This window comes from Camelus dromedarius, chromosome 20 (assembly GCF_036321535.1).
Source record: "Camelus dromedarius isolate mCamDro1 chromosome 20, mCamDro1.pat, whole genome shotgun sequence".
Lineage (NCBI taxonomy): Eukaryota > Metazoa > Chordata > Mammalia > Artiodactyla > Camelidae > Camelus > Camelus dromedarius.
In genome coordinates this window covers 31,574,019-31,591,241 of record NC_087455.1, presented here as the reverse complement: position 1 = coordinate 31,591,241, position 17,223 = coordinate 31,574,019, and the positions used below count along the sequence as shown (strand labels likewise).

At 35.0% G+C, this 17,223-nt stretch overlaps 1 protein-coding gene across 1 annotated transcript in view; it reads right to left on the bottom strand.

The window, feature by feature from the left end:
* Positions 1 to 17,223, bottom strand: part of STK3 (serine/threonine kinase 3) — a 233,279-nt gene that overhangs the window by 158,661 nt on the left and 57,395 nt on the right. Inside the window, exons 5-6 of the mRNA XM_031439380.2 lie at positions 7,205 to 7,369; positions 6,514 to 6,681 (exon numbers count right to left, since the gene is read on the bottom strand). Of these exons, the coding sequence (XP_031295240.1) occupies positions 6,514 to 6,681; positions 7,205 to 7,369 (333 nt within the window). The remainder of the gene's footprint in view (positions 1 to 6,513; positions 6,682 to 7,204; positions 7,370 to 17,223) is intronic.

Genomic DNA, 17,223 nt, shown 5'->3' with positions numbered 1-17,223 from the left:
TAAAATGGTTATGTCCTATCATAAAAATACATACAATTACATGGCAGATAAGTTTCAAAAGTGTTATTCTCATCACTAAAGGAATCATTAAAATTATTTTTTTTTAAATTCAAAAATTTTAAATGCTAATTTACAACTATTAAATATTTACACAAATTCTCCAGAACACATCTATGGCACAAAGCAAAGTAATACATATAACCTACCCTATGCTTATAGACTAGCAAGTATTTGCACATATAAACAGGAAGTTAGAACCATTTTGACTCAAAGATCTCGCAGTGGATGGATTACAAAGAAAGAATTATAAAGGCTCTTGGACTGAGTATTAGAATTGGAGTACAAAAAATGATAAGGGGACGGCTGGAAGGGCAATAAACAGAGACTGCCTGTCTGTCAAAAAAAAAAAAAAGTCAAAAGACTAGGAGACTTCAGTCAGCAAATAGAAAAAGGCAGATTAATAAAAATGAGATCAGAAATTCAACAACAACCAAAAACAACCCAATTAAAAAATGGGCAAATGATCTGAATGGACTTTTTCCCAAAAAAGATACACAAATGGGCAATAAATACATGAAAAGATGCTCAACATCACTATAGTTATTAGGGAAATGCAAATCAAAACCACAAGATAACACTTCGCTCCTGTTAGGATGGCTATTATCTGAAGATAGAAAATAAGTGTTGACAGGAATATGGAGAAACTGGAATCCTTGTGCACAGCTGGTGGGAATGTAAAATGGCACAGTGCTGTGAAAAATAGTATGCAGGTTCCTCAAAAACTTAAACATAAAATTACCATAAGATCTAGCAATCCCAGTTTTGGGTACATACCCATTAAATTGAAAGCAGAGTCTCACAGAGATAATTGTACATCCATGTTCATAGTAGCACTATCCACAGCAATCAAAAGGTGAAGCAACTCTAGTATCCATATATGGATGAATGGTTAAACAAAATGCGGTACACATATATACCATGGAATATTATTCAGCTTTTAAAAAAAGAATGAATTCTGATATATGTTACAACAGTGGATGAACCTTGAAAACATGCTAAGTGAAAGAAGCCAGACACAAAAAGACAAATATTGTATGATTCCACTTATATGAGATGCTTACAATAGTCAAATTCATGAGTTAGAAAGAGAAAATGTGGTTTTGAGGTATTCAGGGCTGAGGGATAATGAAGTTATTATTTAAAGGGTACAGAGTTTTAATTTGCAATGATAAAAATTTCTGTAGTAGATAGTGTGATATGAATGTACTTAGTGCCACTGAATTGTATACTTAAAAATGGTTAAAATGGTAAATTTTGTTATGTATATTTTACCACAGTAAAAAAAAAAAAAAAAAAGCCGAAACAGAAGGAGATATGTCCTGAAATTAGTCATTATTAAACTTAAACTATACATAATTTGAAAAAACAATATATTATGGGGACATAGTGGGTTGAACAGCGGCCCCAAAAAGATATGTCTACATCCTCATTTCCAGAACCTCTAAATGTAACCTAATCTGAAAAGAAAAAAATCTTTGTAAGAGGCGGTCATCCTGGATTATTGGAGTGGATCCCAAATTCAATGACAAGCGTCCTTTTAAGAGAAAGGCAGAGGGAAATTTGAGATGGACAGAAGAGAAAAAGACACAGAAACACAGAGGAGAAAGTAATGTGAAGATATAGGCACAGACTGGAGTGATGTAGCTACAATCCAAGGAATGCCAAGGACTTTTGGCAGCCAACCACCAAAAGCTGGAAGATGCAAAAAAAAAAAAAAAAAAAAAAAAAATGGAGTCTTGTTTAGAGCCTCTGGAGGGAGTACAACTCTGTCAACACTTTGGTTCAAACTTCTGGCCTCCAGAATTTTGAAAGAATAAATTTCTATTGTTTTAAGCTACCAAATTTGTAGTAATCTGTTAGGACAGCCCAGGAAACTATCACAGAGGGTAAAAAGATAAAATAAAAAGTAAGGGAGTAGACCTCATGAGCACAGAACATGTCATTCAAGCCAAAATTTAACTATAAAAAGCAAGAGAAGAGGGGGATCTTGGGCTTCGCCACTAAGTCATAGTCCCTGGCTACAATGATGTCAGAGGGCAAAGTGCTGAAGTCCCCCATTCAGGATGTGGTAGAAGTATTATTGGCACACACTCCTGGCCCCATGTTTCCAGGATCTGGCACAGCACCCCAGCAGGGGCACCAAGATGTTAGACCACAGAGGAAGGGTGCACTCTGCTGTCTCAAGCTTTAAGAGAGAGGTCTTGATCCAGGACATTCCCATCAAGTCATTTTAATTCTGTGAATTAACACCCCCATATTCCTCCGTCCACTCCCAAAATTAAGATACTTGTCCTCTGCACCCCCATGTTAAGTAATCTTCCAAGAGGCAGTGCCATGCACACACACTAAGATGGCCCAGGTATCTACCCAGTCATACACAGCAGGAACTGGGAGACAGGAAGATGTGTAAGTGTGTTGGGTGTGGTATTACTTAATTCACACCCCCTAACCAAGCCCAGTCTTCCAGAATTTCTCAACTTAATTTTATTATTAATTGGGCAGGAAAGAGGTCATGGATTCATTTTTTTAAATTAACAGATAGTTAACTCAGTTTTCACTTCTTAAATACAGATATAATTACCTTTTTTGTATGTCCTTTTTTTTTTCCCCAAAAGAAACCATGTTGGATTAGGAGTATACTTGGTTGTGAAAAGAGCAGTGTCATATAACTTTCGATGGAGAAAGCTACTGCGAATGTGTTCTCTTTTTTTTAAACAAATTTTTTTTAATTTTTTTTTTGGTGGGGGGAGGTAATTAGATATGTATGTATGTATGTATGTATGTATGTATGTATGTATTCATTCATACTGGGGATTGAACCCAGGACCTCATTCATTCTAAGCACTCACGCTACCACTGAGCTACACTATTCCCCACCCAGTGTTCTATTTTTTTAATATGCACCATAAAGAGTGATTTTTTAATCTCGTATTGTCTGTTTTTTACCTTGTGTATACTGGAGCAATTATTTTACTCACTAAAATGCTATGTTTCTCAAAAAAAGGGGGGGGGAGTGGAGACACCAGTTGGAAAAAATAATGAGGTTAAGGAAAAGGGTTTTCAGAAAAGAAAGAACACCATTTTCAAAAATATCATTCATCAAAAATTACTTTTCCATTTTGAAAACATCTACAGAGTTCCTTTCTTCGTAAGTGGTGTGAAGACAAACACATACACAGACACGTCTGTTTTTAGTCTAAAGTAGCTTCTAATTTACTCTTAAACAGAGATTGTCAAGTTGCATATAAGTTGAATTTCCAGAAATTTGCCATTTAAATGGCTTCGTCTCCTTAAGTCACATTCAACATAAATCTCCCTGAAACATGCCATATATTTGTACATCTAATTTTTTAAAGGTAATAAACATTCAGTATTGAGTAAAAGTCTTAGTTTGATTTTCTGTCCTTCAGTTGATGTCAAGAAACCATCAGTCACTTTGCCTAGGTCCTCAGTCTGACTCAAACTGTACTTTCCTTGCCCCTTTCTCTATGGCTGAGCAATGAGTAGCTGAAACATAAATGCTTGTAAAAGAAAACACAGCAAACTATGTTAAAAAAATAACCAATATGGTCTTAACGATGTCTAAGGAATAAAGTGCTTAGGTTTGGTGGAGGGGGACAGTAATCGACATTTAGAAAAATGATACTATCACTCGTTTCCTGAGTTTTTGAAAACTGTACTTCCTAAAGGACTGAAACAGATAAAAGACTGATCTTAACAGAACTACATGATTAACTGAGTTCAAAATTCATTTTTTAAATCTTTTATTTATTTAACTGACCAAAATTAACTTAGTGGCTTCATATTTAACTTTTCAAAATACACTGAGTTTTCATGAAATTTGTCCCCCTTAACATCTTGAGCAGATTTACTTCCATCTGCCATTACTAATTTTAATCTAATATCTGGATAGCACATATTTTTATTCCTCTCCTGTTTACAAAGCTTTACATGTTTTTCCCCCTTCTTTTATTGAAATATATTTGATTTACAATACTGTATTAGTTTCTGGTGCATAGCATAGTGATTCAACTATATATAAATATATACATATTCTTTTTCATTAAGATGACTATAGAAGCTTTACAGGTTTTAATGTGTACACCATTGCTGCCCTTTACTAGACAGATAATTATCACTATGTACCACGGTGAAGATTTGCTTTACATACAAGTCTTTCTTCAAAAAAAGAGAGAGCTGCATCAAAATTAATTTAGTTTATCCCTTGCCATCAAATAAATCCAGTGTTTTTAATCACCCTTTTTAGTAGGAAATTCTTCCATGAGTATCTACATTCCAAATACTGTTTATTCTCTCAGGAATGATTAAGTATCAATCTTTGATAAGCTAAACCCTATAAAACAAATGACCTTGGCCTTAAAACCTTCAATAGACCCATTCTCAATTAACTGCCAAGTTCCAATTTAACTTAATCACTTCTATTTTCTAATTCAGTGCCAACTTTAAGTCCTTCACATCCCTTAGGTTATGACACTCAAAACACATCTCCTACAGAACAGCTAATCAGTGAAAAGCACCATATTAATCTGTGATTCTTTAGGCAAAAGCAACCCCATTATAAATTATCCAAAGTTGATGTATCACTTCTTGCCCGTAACTCTTGCCGGCCTAACCAAGAATGGGTCTCAAGCACATCGGGAGCAGGAAACCAAATCACAGTTCACTCAGTCTAGAAATTAGCACAGCTGTTCTGGGGTTGTTCCTATCACAGGCATCCAGAGAGCAGGCATAGTGGAAAGGGCTACACTCTTAGGAGAAGGGCCAAAGGGAATTTCAGAAGACTGAATAGAATCCTCACTCCAATCACACACTATCAACAGTGGCTGGGCACCCGCCCACCCCTACCCCGGATGTGGGGGCCAGGGAACCTGGCCCGTCACCTCCTAACTTTGTCTCTTATTTTAGATACCCACTATATGCAGTAAATTGTATAGCATCCTTTACTAACATTAAAATAATTTGCATTCTTTGCCTCCATCTGCTATAGTGATCTTCTTATAATAATTATAAATGGAGCATAACCTCCAAAAATTGAGAATCACTGTGTTGTACACCTGAAACTTACATACTGTGTATCAACTACACCTCAATTTAAAAAAACTGTAAAGTGTATTTTCACTATGTGTTATATGTGTTAATTTAAACTGTCAAGTGATATTTCAAGATCCTGAAAGACAAGGGGCAGATACTTTAATTCTTTGCTTTCTACTAGAGAGAGTACCTCACGGTCAAATTTGATATGTTACCAAAGATATCTAACAATCAGAGAAGAAAGGAGAATGTGTCCTGCTGATTTTATGCTGACCTTGTTATTTTTCATGTTAGAATTTTCAAACAAACAATTCATGTTACTTTTATGTTTCACTCTAGCAAAAGGAAGTTATATGCACAAAGAAGATTATACATATTATATATAATTATATTACTCAAGGAATTCTCTTGAAAGTGGCAGGTAGATTTTTAAATATTTCCAGTCTAGTACAGTAATTACCTACATTGTTGAAATTCAATCCACAATAGCATTGTAGTATCAGATACAAATCCAATTTTTATATGCTTCAGATATTCCAAACACTGCATTCTTTTTCCTCCCCTTTGTTTACTTCACACACTTCTCCAGTCACCCTGAAACCATCATCTCTTCTCTTTTCTATACACACCTACACACTCACTTTCTCTCTCCCTCCCTCTCTCCCTTCATTCCTATATCCTTTCTTCTTGAGGTGACTACAGCCACTAGAGGGCAATAAGTTTACAAAGATAAATGTACTTATCAATAATGAATTGAGATTCGTATACTAATAAATTTTAAAATTATATCATCACAAATCCTAAAGCACTGGCAATTAGACATGAATACACAAGGTATGTACTTCAAACTCAAAAATTATCCTGGAAAAAGAGTTCATAGAAGCATATAATAATGCTCAAAAAAGGAATTCCATTTTCTCGCTAAGCACTAACTAAAAAAATAAGATTAATTCATTTACAGATACATAGCAATGTTAGATTTTTTAATTTTTTAATATTAATATTAGGAATTTTTTTAATATAGCCAGTCCAGAGAAGAAAAAAAGGGAAAAACAAAAATATAAAAAGATAGAATTTACAGGGTGGGTAGAAAAGAATCAATTTCTTCCAATGCTACATTCAAAATACAATGAACTGAAGAATGTAATCGATTTACCAACCCTTTCTTCTATTCAAAGTATGGGGAAATTTAATGGTGACTGGAGAGAGAAATACAGGCTTCACTTCTCTCACAATTAAGGATGTGGGGGGAGAGAAAGTAACAGTCACTAATCTCTGACAGAAAATTTTACTATTTTTTTGCACAGACCTCAAATTCAAATGACCTTCTTCGTATTTATTTACACTGATATTGCAAAACTGCAACAGTTTTAACATTGACATTTTCCATCATTTTCTTACCCTCATTGGATGTATATCAGCATAAGGAGGTTTTCCTTCCGCCATTTCTATAGAAGTAATGCCAAGGGACCAGATGTCAGCCACACAGTTGTAGCCTATTTCTTGAATTACCTCAGGAGCCATCCAAAATGGAGTTCCTATCACAGTATTGCGTTTTGCCATTGTATCCTGCAAAACCATTACACAGACAATAAATACTACTACAAAAACCTAAGGAAATTTGGTTGTTAATATAGTCTTTACACTACATGCATGAAACCCTCAAATACTACAGATAATCTCTGAAACTGACTATTTGCCTAAAATTTCAACTATTTGTGACATGACATATTTAGAAATTTTGAATTCTGAAATAAGCAAGAATCTACAAGTGTCTTATCTCCACCACCTTCATTAAAGACAGTCATTAAAGATAGCACTATAACAATAAAATTTACAGAAATGAATCAATGTAGCTTTCCTTTCTGAACATTTCAGCATTTCTTGATGACAACATATATTTTCATATTTATTCAACATCTCTTAAATTATAAATAAAAATAATAAATAATACCTAAATTATGGCTCCTTCTCCCCAAGAATAATGATGTTATGCGTTTCTTTCCATAACCCCAAAAGAAGTTATCAAAGTTTAGCCACAATCAAACCACATATAAACCAAAAAAAAGTTTCCAAAAAATTATTCACTTACTGTTAACTGACCAGCAACTCCAAAATCTGCCAATTTTGCATGTCCTTCTGTATTGAGGAGAATATTTCCAGCTTTTATATCTCTGTGTATTTTTCTCATAAAGTGTAAGTATTCTAGTCCTTTCAAAGTCGATTTAAGAATAGTTGCAATTTCATCTTCTGTTAACTGGAAAGAAATAGTTTAAAGACTTAATTGAAATACCACATTAGATAAACTCTTACAAGAGAGTACTGTTAACAAGGACTTCTTTCTCATGATCATTAAACCTCCAGGAAAAGACTGAAAGGTAAAGAACCAAGAATCTCTTTCTCTGATGAAAGAAAATTTCATCATTAAATTTCTCCTTTTTTTGAATTTATCAATGTCACTCCTAAAGCACATAACATATCCCAAGAATCAACGGACCCTAAGAAATCACTGTTTCCTACATCGTCTATCTCTGAGGTGGCAATATCGCCATTATCCGTCCTGAAAAAGTAAATTCAGACACTCCTCCCTGTGATACCTCCAATTCTTGACGAAAATAGAAACCAACAATGTTACATAAAGGAGAGGAAATGAGAAAAGGTGGCGGCTTGCCAAGGGTGTTCTGATGAAGCGTTCACACCAATACCACTCCTCCCACTTCCAGCCGGGTCAGTCCTAATCCACCCAGGTCCTGGATTCTGACCCTAATAATGAGAACTCAAAACTGGAAACGTCAGAGAAAGACCAGGAAAGTGGAAACAAAAAACACAGGCTCTCAGAGAAGGAAAAGGTGGGGAGGGAGGGAAAAAGAAGGCCAAGGAGGAGAGGGGAGGGAAAGGGGATATTCTCAGCAGCTGCAGCAGTACAGCCAGTGCTATGTGTACTAGGCCCTGTGCTAGAGTTTCGCACGCACTATCTCACCTATCATTATAACAAGCCTATAAGGTAAATACTGTTAGCACCACTTGACAAACGAGCAAGTTATTTCATAGGGGTTTGGTAACATCCTTCCGATCACACACAAGTAAGATGGAACCAAGATGTGAGTCCTCTCTGATCATAATCTATGCTTGGAACCACTACACTGTAGTGCCTCTCGATAAACCTTATTCAAGTGCAATCTGTGAAAGTCTCTATTTTTATTGAAAACATCTTATTTTTTTAATACATCCAAGTGATATCAGTTGCTCAGGATAATGAAACCTACTTCTCACTGTAAGCACAATCACTATAAGCATAAACCAAAGAAGTAAGTTGAGGGAAGGGAGAGAGTCTCAGTCTATACAAAGACAGAGGACACTGCTCTATGTAAGAGAAAGAGGAGGAAAAAACATAAAACAAGAAAATCAGAAACAGTTCCAACGGCTATAACCAGAAAAATAGAAAACAAGTGCTGGCCCCACAATGGGATAATAGGAAGAAAATATAAAGACTCTTGAGAATGTGAAAATAACTGCTTGAACAAGCTTGCTTCTGTCACCACCACCAACTCTACAGTGGTTCATGTCTCATAAAGAAGTAACTTGGGGGACAACTAGATATTCACATGCAAAAAAAAAAATGAAGTTGAACTCCTACCTCAGATCATATACAAAAATTTACTCAAAATGAATCAACAATCTAAATATGAATTAAAACCATAAAACTCTTAGAAGAAGACGTAAGAGTAAATCTTCATGACCTTGTGTTGAGCAATGTATCATTAGATATGGCATCAAAAGCACAAGCAACAAGAAAAAATAGGTAAACTAAACTTTATCAAAATTTAAAACTTCTGTGAATTAAAGGACATTATTAAGAAAGTAAAAGGACAACCCAAAGAATGGGAAAGATATTTACAAATCATATATCTGATAATGGTCTAGGATCCAGAATATATAAAAACTCTTCCAACTCAACCAAAAACAATCCCTTGGGCAAAGACTTGGACAGATATTTCTCTAAAGATACACAAATGGCCACACATGAAAAGACAGACGTTCAACATCATCATCATTACTCAGTAAGGAATGCAAATCAAAGCCACAATGAGGTATTACTTCACAGCCACTAGGATGGCTATAATCAAAAAAACAGAAAACAACAAGTGCTGGGAAGATGTGAAAAAATTGGAACTCTTGTGCATTTCTAGTGGAAATATAAAATGGTACAGCTGCTGTGGAAAACAGTATTTAAGTTCCTCAAAAGTATTTTTTTTTTTAAAGTTAAACACAGAATTACCAATTTCATTCCTAGGTATATACTCAACTGAAAACTGGTATTCAAACAAATATATGCACATGAATGCTCATAGCACTATTATTCACAATGGCCAAAAGGTAGGAACAACCCAAATGTCAAATCAACAGATGAATGGATAAACAAATTATGGTATATATACACACTGGAATATTATTCAGTTATAAAAAGGAATAAAGTACTGACATGTGCCACAATGTGCATGGACCTCGAAAACATTATGTAAGTGAAAGAAGCCAGACACAAAAAGGCACATATTGTATGATTCCATTTATATGAAATATTCAGAATAGGTAAATCCACAGAGAAAGTAGACTGATGGTTGCCAGGGGTTTGGAGAGGAGGGAGAATGGGGAGCAACTGCTTAATAGACAGGGGGTGATAAAGACATTTTGGAATTAGATAGAGGTAGTAACTGCGCAATATTGTGAATGTCACTAAATTTTTCACTTTAACATAATGAATCTTATGTTACATGAATTTCACCTCAGTGAAAAAAAAACCTTATATTAAAATTTCTAAGCAAATTGGAAGGTGGTTTACATTTACAGACAACACCAATATATGTCATAAACGCATATGTTTATTTGTATGTAGTAATCTTAATGTGTTAGCTTAGGATCAATTTGCTTTCTTCATCAAAACAAACAACTTGGACCTTCTTCCCCCAAGCTCTAAAGTACCAATTACCCATAACACTATCCAGATTAAAAAACCCTAAGGCTACTCTAAACCATCTCTCAACTCTACACTTCAGTGGTAATCTAAGAATCTTACCCACTTGATAAATGCACTCCAGTGCAAGATACCCGACCGAGAATGCCATTTATTCACTCAGTAAGTATTTATCAAGCACCAACTACATGCTAAGAATTACTATGGTGGCTGAGAATAAGCAGTGAATAAAACAAGAAGTATCCTTGCTCTCATGGAGCTTATATTCTACAGGGGAAAGAATAATATAATGATAATTTGATAGGAAACAAGGTAACACAGGAAAACATCAGTGATGACTGAGAACAGAGAATGACTAAGAAGCTACCTGCAGTAGACACCAAAGAAGGCCTGATAGATATTTTTGCTGATGTCTAAATGACAGGGAAGAGCCAACTGTGTGACTGGCTAACTGGGAACTTGACATTCCACACAAATGAAAAAGACAAAAATGCCATTGATTCAAGAAAAAGCCTCCCACAACTGAATTCAAAACAGAAAGCTGAAGTTCAGTGAACGAGGAGGAGACTACTTCAAGATGAGATGTTGAAGGCCACGACCAGATCACGTAGTTTTACAGGCCATGGGTAAGGAGCCCAGATTACTTGAAAATTCTCACACTTCTAAGAAATGATTCTCTGGCTCAGACCAGATGGTCTGACTTGATTATCCACAGAAACCAACCACTATGCTCTCAAGCTGCACTATCAAAACAGTAGCTCATAAGCATTTGAAATGTGGCTAACCCAAATTGAGATACTCTATAAATGTAAAATATACATCAAAGGCTTAGTACCAAAAAGAGAATGCAAGGTGTCTCATTAATAACTTTTAAATGAGATTTATATATTAATTATTTTAGAAAAAAGTATGCTTAATATAAGTTGATATTAATACTAGATACTAGATTATATAACATTAATGTTACATACTAATATACTTAATGCATTATTAAAATTAATTTCACCTATTACTTTTTCTTTTTAAATGTGAGTACTAGAAAGTTTAAAATTATATATGTAGCTCGTGTCATGTTTCTATTGAACAGTACTACACTAAGACAAGGGTCCACAAGAGCAGAGATCTTTGTTTGGTTCACTGATGTATCTGCAATGCTTGGAATCATGCCTGGCATACAGACAGCACTCAATAATGAATGAATGGGTACAGACTTGTAGTTACAAAAAGAAAGGAGATACCCACATCTGATGTTCCCAGCCTTTTTAAATTCGTGGTTTGCAGCCAAGGTGGGAGAGTGGGAGTCAGGTGCACTGTTTAGGGCCGCCCCACCACACCACTGCAGCAGGAATGCGAGATGGTGGTGCTGTCCTCCGTGCCTGGGCTTTCGCTCCTCTCCCTATTCACCAGTCCCCATAAGGATTAAAGAGCTTGGAGTGTTAAAAAGGCAGTACCAGTCCATAAAATTGTGTTGTGTACAGTTACTTTAATACTGACCTTTTCAGTTACCTGGATTTCAATTTTTATCCTCTAAGCATTCCACTAATTCCAACCAATAAGTCACTATCCTTCATTAACTCATTGATTTGTTACCTCTGTTCCTGTACCCTATATTACAGAGCTATACTAGAGAAAGTTCAGAATTAAATAGACACACTATACTTCAAGGTCTCAGGAATCTATCTGACTTCAGTGCTGTAAAGCATTTGCCACTGGACAAATCCAGTGAGACTAAAGGAAGACTAGCCAGAGATATTACACTGATTCATGAAATGTTTGGCTTTGCTAGAAGATTTCAAAGGTTCATTCCAACTCTATGATTCTATAATACATTAATAAAAGATCTTCATAGTCTTTTCCTAACAAATAATAAATCCACATGAATTTGGACATCCATTTTTACTCTTTCAACAAATATCTACTTCATTGGCCCTCTCATATAGATCCTGTTGAAGGCGCTGGGTATACAGTGGTGAACAAACTGACAGTCCTAGTTTTTATGAAGCTTACAGGAATATTTGAGTCCATTCCTTGTATTTGGCCCTGAATTATTAAAGATGGAAAGGACAGATCTGAAGCACATGTGTTAAGTTTCTAAAGTCCCTCTTTCATTATGCTTTTCTCCGTTTGGTAATGAACCCCTCTCCCTACTTCAGGGGGTCATTTTACACGTTTCCCTAATCAAAAAATGATTCAATATCCAATCATTCATACTAGCAACATGGGTATGTCTTAATTTAAAATTATTTGTGGTACAGTATTATTTAACAATCCACTTGAATATTAAGGCTCAAATGTGGTATCTGCACTTTAAGCCTTTTAACTTCAATTAAGAAATGAAAGCTCTCTATCCCTCAATAAAATCATTTTAAACGATAAACAAGAAATATTTCCTAGAACACAGGGATATAATATTGACTTAAATTTTTACATTACTTTACAGTTACAGAGTATTTTATGAGTTTCACACAATTAAGTAGACAGAAATCTATTATTGCCCCTTCTTATAGATGAGGAAACAAATTCAGAGGAATTAAGTGATCTGTCAAATGTCATACATATTAAGTGGCAAACCCACATGCCTTATGAATCTACAGTCTACAGACTATTACACCACTGCCAGATGTCACAAACATGAATGTATGAATTAGTCTCAATATAAGAAAATAGGGAATTTCAAGACTTGTTCCAAAGGTGATATTCAAAATACATATTCAACAATCAGTAAAGGCAATGTCTAATCAGAACAGTCATCAGCCATAATACCAACCAATCAGAACAGCTACTGGTAGTTAACAACAGTAAGAATAGATACCAGGCATAAACAAAGGCTAAAACTGAATAGCAGCCCCGCATAACAGGCAGAGTTATCTCTGCCCCATCTCAATATTAAAATTTAAATTATTTTCATTGGTGTTTCAGCCAAACAAAGCAAGTATATCTGTAAATGAATTCTGCAAATAAGCAGACTCACCAGGACTGAAAAATAACCTTAACTAAAGACATCATAGGTAGTTTTTATGAGTGTTTTATTGAAAACAGATCACCAGACCACCAAAATGACCACATAGATCAATTATTTAAACATTTTTAAACACTTAAATAAAAACAGACGAAAATCAAAGTATCAAATAGTAAGAAGAGTTTTTAATCAAAAAAAGCAAATGAAGAATTATGAGAATTTATTAGCTTTGTCTACATAAAAACTGTAAGTTTAGAACACTTAGAAAAATATTCACAACAAATATAGTAAAATATTTAGTGTATAGAATTTTTAGAACGTAAAGAGCTCACTTACATAAACCCTTCAGAAAAAACAATAAAGCCCCAATAAATAAATAGGCAAAGAAATGAATATTCTTTGAATTCACAAAAGTTAAAATAAAGCTAGTTAACATACATGGAACATATTAAATTGCAGTAATTATCAAAGAAAAGCAAACTGAAACAATGAAGTATCGATTATAAAATTATCCCATATGGGTCACAATGTTGCTGAGAATAAAAGTAACATGTGTGTCACCTACAAGAGTATAAACCATGTGTAAAAGTGATCTAAGAATGCATAAGTATTTTTCAAAAAGACCTAGATAACATTATTTCACTGAAAAAACATTTACTGAGCACCTGCTCTATGTTGAATTTGAATCTGGAAAGTCTCTAACCTAGCCTCACAGAGTTCCAATCTAGCATGAAAGACAGACTTAGAAACTCATAAACTATTATAAAAGCACTTTCCAAGTGAAATGGAACCACAATGGAGAGCAACTAATTAGGGAAGGAAAGAGGAACTGGCATTAAAATTAGGCTTTGAATAAGAAAAGTAGTTCACTGTCCAGAGAAAGGAAAGGCTGTTGAAAGAATAACTCAAATAATTAATTGAAGAACAGAAATATAATACTTATAAAGTGACACTCAGATATCACGTGAGGCCCATTTTCTTTATTTCCACTAAGATGCAAAAAATGGCAAAAAGTGATGGGTCAGATTTTAGCCTTGAAAATGCCAAAATGCAGGTAAATCTTAGCGAATTTAGAGGAATAAGTGTTTACTGGTCTTTTTAAAATATCAATAGCAGCAAATGAACTTTGGAAAAGAGCAATATTTATATCAACATTTAAACCACTGTACAAGCATTTTGTGTCACTAATGGAGAATAAGGAGGAGACAGGAAGCTGTATAGATTTAATGGACACTATACAGAAGGCCTTGATCTAGATGGGCATTTCACGTCCTTTAGACACACACTGATTATTTTCAGAAAGGAAAGAGAAAGAAAAAGAAGGAAAGATGAAAGGAAAAAGGACAGGGAAAAGGGAGAGGAGAGAGGGGAGAGGGGAGGAAAGGAAAGGAAGAAGGAAGAGAGTGGGTTCATTGACATTGTTTTCAAAGAATCTTTAAACGCTTCTAACAAATTTCATTCACATACAAACACAGCCAGTTACCAAAAGTGGCTAGATTTCTATTTGGCAACAGAGAGAACTATGTCTTCCCATTACTGTAAAAATTTTTAGTACCTTTTTCATTTCTATAATTAAGACTTTTCATCAATTCAGACAGACCCATAGCCAATATTTCAAAATCACGACATTTACATCAAAAAAATTAGGAAGAAAAGAAAAAACTCAAGAGAGAGGATCTGCCTTACACACAAAGAGGTAACAGATTTCAGTTATAAGATGGAAAATCTCAGATCCATTCTCAAACTGCAGCTAACCCTTCTTTTAGTAGTATCTGTCAAGAATCCTTTCCAATGAAAGATTTTTATCAACAGAGTATTTCATTTGTGGATCTAGTTAGGTTATCTTCAATACATTACAGGTTTAATTTTATTTCCATCACTATACACATGGGACAATGTCATTTTAAAATCATTTGAATCACATTTTATAGTCTAATTTTTAAAAAGAAAGAAAGAAAAAAAGAGTGGAAGAGGATAATAAAACATGAATGAAACGCTCAGTAATCAGAGATGGAAATAAGACTTTATAGATGAGCTAATATATTAAAAGACAGAAGTCTACATCTGGTTTCAATACTGGTATGAATTCATTGGCAAATTTTAAAAGAATCTCATTGTACAAAACAAAAAGATGGTTTTGATAGGCTTTAGTCCTCTGGTTACTTTTGTTTCTAGAGTCATATGATTAGTATAATAATATGATACATTTAATATGTCACTGTGTATATGGTTTTGATAAAAATGCACCCACCAACTTGTCTCAAGGGCACACGCACAAGCTGTTTTAAAATACACATATTGCCTTAATGTTTTTACATCAGTAAAAACAAATTCAAATGAGGTTTTGTAAGTTCATACAAAATTAAGAATTTTAATCTTCTGAAAATGAATCTTTGACAACCCTGGATAAATCCTACCTTTTTAACATATTTATGCACAGAAAATAATACATTAATTCTGTATCTCATACTTATTATCTATTAAGGAAACAAACCAAAAAATGAGACATAGTTTCTCCTTTCAAGAGCCATAGACTGACAACTATAGATACTTTATTATAAAATTTTTAAGTTTCAACTTCCACAATGACTTTTCACAAACTCTTGAAAACCATTTGAGCAAAACTCACCAATATAATCCAAATAAAGTGTTCTACGGCCTGGATCAAATCTTGCCTCTTTCAAGAAATCAACCCTAATTCCCCAAGTCAGGATTTACCTATACAGTGATGATAATGATAATGCCAACAACAGATTACACTTACCGAGTTCTTACAGTATCAGCCACATCGTAGGTGTCATTTCACTTCAAACACAACAACAAAAGGTAGGCACTGACAAAAATTTACTGAAAGCCTGTTACTGTCCCTGCCTTCACGGTGCTCATAATTCAGTGGGAAGGGAAGGGAACAGGAACAAATAATTACCATTTTAAGCAATGCCTGCTACAGTAAGATTAGCCATAGAACACTCCAGAACAGCAGTCCCTAAGCTAATTATGCATTAGAACCAGGACTCTTAAAATAAAACCCAAATGATACACTTCAACACTCAAGGCTTTGAACAGATACACATCCTGCCAGCCTTGACAATCTCACACTGCTCTCCTCACTACAGAATTCTTCACAGAGGGGGTGACTTGTGAAGAATGAACAAAGTTTGTCAGGAGATCAAAGAGGGACTGAAATACTAGGTATAGGTAAAGGCAATGGGCATAAAAATACACCAAGCCCTGTGCCAGGGAATGGCTCTCTGTGTTTGAATGTGGCGTGTCCAGGAAAGCAGTGCAAAATGTGCAGGCAGGTTAGGGCCAAACGCCGCTTTATGTGCCTACACGTTTTTAAATGGAAACGTGATATGATCGTACCTGAACTTTTAGGAAGGAAATTCTGATGACAGACTCTTAGCAAAGACTAGAAGTAGGGAAGCTAGTGCAGAGGATGTAACAATAAAATGACTTAGAGCAGCAGCAGCAGCAGCAGCAGCAGCAGCAGCAGCAGCAGCAGCAGGAGCAGGAGCAGGAGCAGGAGCAGGAGCAGGAGCAGCTGCAGCAACAGCAGTGCTAGCTAACAGGTACGTAAACTCACTGAAAATCCCAAACGAGTTTTTAGTCAAATTTCCTAATTTTGTGATGGAGAGATGTCACAGCATGCAGTGAAGCAAGGTACTGAAAGCAAAACCCAAAGTTCTGTCATAATTCAAACTGAAATCACCTCAGTACTAAAAAAAAAAAAAATAACACAGGGCTTAGCACACTCTGCAGAGAAAAAAAGAAAGAAAGAAAGAAAAACTGTCCTTAAAAATAAACATGCCCTCTAACGCAGTTATTCCATTTCTCAGAACATACCCAATGGCCATAAGCACACAGGTAAGTCAATACATACCTACAAAAGTTTCCTGCAGCTTAGATTAAAACAACAAAAACTGGTAAGTTGACACTATTTTATCCGAAGTACTGAAAAAAAATTGTGTTACCTACACACAGACCTATATGCACTGCTATGGGAAAATCTCTTAAGATATAGCAGAACTCAAAACACAGAAAAAGCCAAGGCATGGAACACCACATGAGACAGTATGAATCCCTTGTGTAAAACAAGGTATGTATACATACATGCTCAAAGAGCCCACAAGAAACTTAACTGACATCATGTCAAGGAACTATAACTGAGAGGTGAGGA